This window comes from Eriocheir sinensis, chromosome 10 (genome assembly GCF_024679095.1).
Source record: "Eriocheir sinensis breed Jianghai 21 chromosome 10, ASM2467909v1, whole genome shotgun sequence".
Lineage (NCBI taxonomy): Eukaryota > Metazoa > Arthropoda > Malacostraca > Decapoda > Varunidae > Eriocheir > Eriocheir sinensis.
In genome coordinates, this window is record NC_066518.1 from 7964631 (window position 1) to 7971609 (window position 6979).

The 6979-nt window shown below is 44.7% G+C and overlaps 1 protein-coding gene across 2 annotated transcripts in view; it reads left to right on the plus strand.

The window, feature by feature from the left end:
- Positions 1 to 2562, plus strand: part of LOC126996535 (insulin-like growth factor-binding protein complex acid labile subunit) — a 48753-nt gene extending 46191 nt beyond the window's left edge. For both annotated transcript variants that reach the window (XM_050857082.1, XM_050857081.1), the window contains one exon: positions 1232 to 2562. In XM_050857082.1, the coding sequence (XP_050713039.1) occupies positions 1232 to 1400 (169 nt within the window). In that variant the 3' untranslated portion in view covers positions 1401 to 2562. The remainder of the gene's footprint in view (positions 1 to 1231) is intronic.
- Positions 2563 to 6979: the final 4417 nt, after the last annotated feature.

The following is a 6979-nucleotide window of genomic DNA, read 5'->3' on the forward strand; positions in this document are numbered from 1 at the left end:
TTATGATGACGATGATGATAAAAAGGATGATGGCTCTCTCTCTCTCTCTCTCTCTCTCTCTCTCTCTCTCTCTCTCTCTCTCTCTCTCTCTCTCTCTCTCTCTCTCTCTCTCTCTCTCTCTCTCTCTCTCTCTCTCTCTCTCTCTCTCACACACACACACACACACACAGACACACACACACACACACACACACACACACACACACACACACACACACACACACACACACACACCGACGCCAAGTTTAAAAATATTTACATCAGTCGAGGAAATGTTTACAAGTCTTCCTTCAACATTCGGTTTAAACGCATTTCAAACTTACTCTAAGATTTTACTTTCGGGAGTTTTAATTGAATTCCAACTTTTGCTTGAGGCGGCGCATGCATCTCGGTTATTACGAAGCGTTAACTCTCCCACTCTCTCCTTCTCTCCCTCTTTCACTCTCCTTCGCCCCCTCCTCCCCGCCGTCCTAATCCCCAGCAGCCCACCAACACCTACAAGTCTTTCCCAGAACTCCCCACACATCGTACCCAATCATAAACACCTCTCTCTCTCTCTCTCTCTCTCTCTCTCTCTCTCTCTCTCTCTCTCTCTCTCTCTCTCTCTCTCTCTCTCTCTCTCTCTCTCTCTCTCTCTCTCTCTCTCTCTCTGATGGCCCTCTCTTACCTCACACCTTCATTTTTTCCACTTTTTCATTCTTTTAGTTTTCTCTCCCTCCAATCTCTCCTTCATGCCACTTCCTCTTTCCCCATTGCACTTTTTTTCTCATATTTATCGCCCGTCTTTCTCTCCAATTCTTCCACTACATACACCACTTTTTTTTCCCTTATCATTCCTCTCTTCCTATACTCCATGCCATTTCTTTCCCCATTGCACCTTCTTTTCCTCTCTTTACCTCCTCTCTTTCTCTCCTACCCTTCCACTTCATGTGCTACTTTTTTTTCCTTTCCTTATCATGCCTCTCTTCCAACACTCCTACACCCTCACTCCCTCCTTCCTCTATCCTCTCTCCCCTCCTACAGCCACCCCTTCCTTCCTCCTTTCGGTCCTAAATCCCCTTTCCTTTTTCCTCCCTCCACTCTTACACCCCCTCCTTCCTTCCTCCTTTCACTTCTTCACCCCTCTCTCTCCTTCTTTTCTCTCTTCACTTCTATACACCCCTCCCTCTTTCCTCCCTACCCGCCACCCCCTACAGCACCTTACATTACCCAATATCTTCCTCCCCATCAGGTACCGAAGGAGGAACCAGAGGGATAAGCTCGGGAGAATGTGGCATCCGGGTCCCTTGGCGCCGTGGCCCCCGGACGACCACACGGCCCCGACGCGTCACATCATGGCCGACGAGTACGTCTACCACACATACTCCTCCGTCAGGAAGATCCCCGTCACCAAGGTCTGAGGGAAGCCGTCTGCGGGGTAAATAAAGACCGACCCTTCCTGCTTCCTGCTTGGTTGAGGTGTTTTGGCGACATTGAGGCCCGGACGCACGCAGAGGAAGGCCACGCCAGCCAAACCTACCAAGAGGTGAAGAAGAGTTCGTGGAGGTGACGCAGGAGGAGGGAGAGGAGACACGGGAAGAGCAGGAGGAGCCGAGGCTAAGCTATAATAAGTGTCGATGCCTCAAGGGTGAAAGAGCAGGTGTTACAGTGTGAGAAGACTCGGAAAGAGAAACAAGTGGTGAAAATAAGTTAAAAGAAAACGATGACCCGTGAAGTTGTTGGTGTCTTCACTGCAAAAGATCGACGCTCGTTCTTGTTTGGAAGGTCTTTTGTGCACAGATTAAAAGTACATACACTCGAGTAATCCTGTTCCGAGTCATAGAAATCCAAGCGGCCGCAGGAGCGAGGCATGAGGCGAGGATGTGTTACGTGATGTGAGAATTACTAAACAAAACACGTGGAAGTCTAAAGCTAATTTCTCGATTGGCGGGAACCGGTGTATGGACAAAGAAAAATAAGTCGCCTCGCTTGACCATTTGAGTGGAAGCGGAATGAAAGTTCAAGTGGCCAAAGCAAACTAGACAGCCATAGAAAATTACCAGCCATGGATAACAACGGCAGTGGTGGGTGAGGCTCGTCGTGTGTGAAAAGTCGTCTATCCTCAAGTAACCGAAGAGCGCAATTTAAGAAGGAGGCCGAGTAAACGAAACAAAATATACAACACGAGGATTACGCTGTACTGGACAAAAGGTGTATTATGAATTTATTAAAAAATATTGCTTACGCTAAATGGTACTCAAGCGTTTGTTCATGTGCTTCAAAACACGGGGATGGAGTCGTTTCAGTAGCTTCATTGTGCAATTTTCATTCAATAACGCTCCGTCGACCGAACAAAGGTGAGGTGAGGTGAGGAGAGAGAGCAGCAGAAATCAAAACAGGCTTGACATCCTCCCAATTACGCACGTTCATTGAAAAGACATCATCCATTGGCAGGGCATTTGTCAGGCTGTCAGGGAGGAAGTGGAAAGATAAAAGATAAAGATAAAAGATAAAAGTTGTGATCGAGGAAGGGAAGCAACGACTGACTGAAGCAAGGAAGCAGGAGTGACGGCGTGCATGTGTGTGTGTGTGTGTGGGTGGGGTGGGGTGGGGAAGGGGGGGGGGGAGGTCACAGTTTGAACACCTCAGAAAAACCGCCATTATCATACATCTTTTCGACCCATCACGCGAGCTTAACCGAAGGAGAACACGTCTAGTGATGGAGGAGAGTGAAGTGTGAGCGGTTTAAGGAGTATAGACGATTTGCTACGGTGGCGTTTGTTCCAGTTTCTTATAAAGTCTGCCATTCCAAAGTAAAATCTCGTCTCCTTTGCTAAATGAGTTTGAGAGAAAGTATAATACAGCAAGGCAAGAATGTAGGACTGTAGGGGTGTGACGGAGAGGGTAACAGTCCTCTTTTTAATCCCTAAATTTCACATCCATTCCAACACCCAGAGAGAGAAAGAGTAAGAGTGAGGCAAGAGTGTAGGAGTGTAGGGGGTGACTGAAAGGGTGAGTCCTCTTCTAAATCCCAAAATTCACATCCAATCCAACACCTAGAGAGAGCAAGAGTAAGAGAGAGGCAAGAGTGTAGGAATGAAGGGGATGACGGAAAGGGTAACAGTCTGCTTCTTAATCCCCAACTTCACACCCATTCCAACATCTAGAGAGAAAAAGAGTAAGAGTGAGGCAAGAGTGTAGGAATGAAGGGGATGACTGAAAGGGTAACAGTCTGCTTCTTAATCCCCAACTTCACACCCATTCCAACATCTAGAGAGAAAGAGTAAGAGAGAGGCAAGAGTGTAGGAATGAAGGGGATGACTGAAAGGGTAACAGTCTGCTTCTTAATCCCCAACTTCACATCCATTCCAACATCTAGAGAGAAAGAGTAGGAGTGAGGCAAGAGTGTAGGAGTGTAGGGGGTGACTGAAAGGGTGAGTCCTCTTCTAAATCCCCAACTTCACATCCATTCCAACACCCAGAGAGAGAAAGAGTAGGAGTGAGGCAAGAGTAAGGGATGAATGGGGTGACGGAAAGGGTGACAATTTTCTCCTTAATCCCAAAATTCACATCCATTCCAACACCACATCCTACGTAAGTGCTAAAGAAAGAGTAACAGTAAGGCAAGAGTGTAAGAATGTAAGGGGGTGACGGGAGAGGGTGACAGTTTTCTCCTTAATCCAAAAATCAACATCCACTGCAGCGCCACCACCAACCTACGTGCCAGAGAAGGAATAAAGTGACAAGGAATGAGTGTAGGAGTGTATGGGGTGACGGGAGAGGGTGACGCTCCCTTCCATAACCCAAAATTCGACATCCAGACCACGACTGCAATATATAATAAAACAATGCTAGGGAGTAGGAAAAGGAAAACAGTATTCTCATTAAGTCCAGAATCTTCACCAAGTCCATCTGTAACCTAACTTTAACTTGTCCCCTTAAGCACACGAGTTCCAAGTGATGTTCTTCCCCTCGTATCGATTTCAGATGAGCGGCGACACATTCTGCTACGCCTTGATCAATGGCTTGGCACGACGAGGGAGGAGACGGGGATTCTCATTCAATGTCACGAGATTCTGGGAAAAGCCTCACACACCACCACACCCACACACGCCACGACCCTACCCCCTCCCTGACCCTCTCTATATCTATCCTTCACCCTTTGCCTCCCCCGTTCCATTTTTCACCTGCTCGAGTAACAGGCTAATAATCTCTAAGTCATTCATTGTCCCGCTAAGGTACAGGTGAAAAGAGACAACCCCTGTGGATAAAGGAAGGAAAGGGAGGAGCTTGGATGATTAATGATACGAGAATAATGAGGGTTGTAAAAGAAGGGTTAATAGGGAGGACGCAGGTAGGTGAGGAGGAAAGGGAGGAGACTGGAAGATAAATGTGGAAATAAATCGGTTTTGGAAGGAAAATTAAGAGAGTAACTATGCGAGTGAGAGGGATAGAAGGAAGGAGTTTCCAAGGAATATACGGGAGAATTACGAAAGTGGGGAGGGGCGAAATAATCTTGGAGAGCAAAGGAAAGACAGACAGAATAATGACGTAGGAAGAATGAGAAGTAAAAGCCTTGCAAGGAAAAATAAAATAAAATAAAGAGGGTATAAGAATGTATGTTAACAGATGGAGGCAAAAGAGAGAGAAGATGAGAAAAGGAACCTTACACTAAGACCATGAGGGAACAGAAACAAAAGAGAGAGAAAGATACGAAAAGGAGACACTAAGACCTTGATGGAACGGAAACAAAGAAGAAAGAAATGTAGAAGCAAAGGAAGGTAAGGAATGGAATGTGGCTATTACTTAAAAATAAAAAATAAGGGAAGGATGGACGCACAAAAGGAAATAGAGAAGGATAGACAATTAGTTCCTTTTCCACCTACACCACTGTTATTACTATTATCTCTTTATTAGTAAGGGATTAAAGTTATTTGTATATTTTTATCGTTCTTAATTTTTTTCTCTCATTTTTTCATATATTTTCGTTTCGTTATCTTTTCTCCTCTTTTATAAATACGAAATCACATTTTTTTAATATTTCATCGCTTTTTTCTTCACTCTTTTCTTTCTATTATTTTTTTCACTGAATTTAGGATTATTAAACAAGACAGGTAAAAACAATATAAAGGTTAAAGAAGTAGAAAATGAGAAAAAAATAAGTAAGGGAGATGAAAATAACATGAAAATAAAAAAACAAGAGATCAATCATCCTCGTCTCTTCTTGATAAATCCCTCCGTCACCCCTTCGCTGCCCTCCCTTCCAACACCCCTCCACAATAAACACCGCCCTTGCTCCCCCCTTCGAAGCCCCCTCACCTCCCCTTACATTAACACCTTACACCCTGGCGATGACCATTAAGCAACCGACAACAACACTATCAAGGTGAATCAGAGTGTGTGTGAGAGCCATTGACACGCACACGCACACACACACACACACACACACACACACACACACACACACACACACAGGGGGTATCATTCAAGGGTAAAAATGACGAAAGAGAGTAAGGATTGGCAAACTATTTCGGGGTAATGAAACATGAGGCCATTTGCACCATCCGTCACCTTCAAATAAAGTGATGAAAAATAAATAAATAATAACAATATACGTACAAGCAATCCATTCTACCAACTAACGCAAGCACACACACACGTACTCTCTCTCTCTCTCTCTCACACACACACACACACACACGCAACTTCTCCACACAACCCCCACTCACACACACAAACATACTGTCCATCACAAACCTCTTCCCACAACCACTAAACACACTCACAAACACACAAATACACACTCTCAATGGCTAAGAAAACCAAGGAAATGTAAACAGAATATTAACCAACAGTGTAAACATAAAAAAAGAGTCTTCGATTGGAAATAAATACGTACATAGACACATAAATAAAGAAGCGTTGCTCAATATATACATAAATTTACTAAAACCACGCTATGTAGCCGAAGGAGGATTTACATTATCATACATTTTTTTTTACGATGTCAACACTTCCATCCTAGCACTCGTTCGTGTCCTGTGTGCGGCTCCTCCTCCTCCTCCTCCTCCTCCTTCTCCTCCTCCTTTAACCCTCGTCCTCGTCCTCGTCCTCGTCTCTTTATCGCTGTTGCTGTTGCTTTTTGCAGTTTCCGCCGCCGCCTCCGCCTCCGCCGCCGCTAACTATTAACTACCATGTCGCTATTTGTGCCGCGTCCTTGTCCGTTGTCCTTGGAAGTGTTTTCTTAAGTGTCCGTCTGTCCATCAGTCCGTCAGTCAGTGAAGTCAGTCAGTTTGTCAGTCAAGTCAAAAGAGCGAGTCCTGCACTGTCATGGATTGCCCTGTTGTGCTGTGTGTGTGTGTGTGTGTGTGTGTGTGTGTGTGTGTGTGTGTGTGTTATCATTGCATCACTACACGTGTATAGTTACTTTTTTTTTCCTGTTTGGCAAGAGACCATCTATAAAATTACATGGTGTGTGTGTGTGTGTGTGTGTGTGTGTGTGTGTGTGTGTGTGTGTGTGTGTGTGTCCAGTCATCACCCCTTCCTCCCCTCCACGTCCCGTCAGCCCCCCCAAAAAGGTATTATAAAGCTCAGAGGCTCTTTAATACGCCTGGCTGACTTCTTCCTATCTTCCCTTTATTCCCTAACCCCAAAGAACTGTGCCACGTGCTGAGTGCCAAGTGCTGAATCCCACGTGCCGAGTGCTGAAGACGGCAGGTGGTCCAAGCTTCATGTACTCAAAAATAGGAGATGAAAAACTCTTCCTAACATTATAAACTGACGGCGCTCACTTTTTCATGTTTTATGGCTATTTAGCATTTACCAGTTTACAGGATACATTTACAGCGCACTTTTTAAACTAATTCCATTTTACTACTACAAGTCCTGGTATGTACACTGCATTGCTTTTGTGCGATACTAATGATACTATATATATGAATAAATGAATAAATATATATACTATACATATTATGTGTATAATCATATATACACGTGGAGT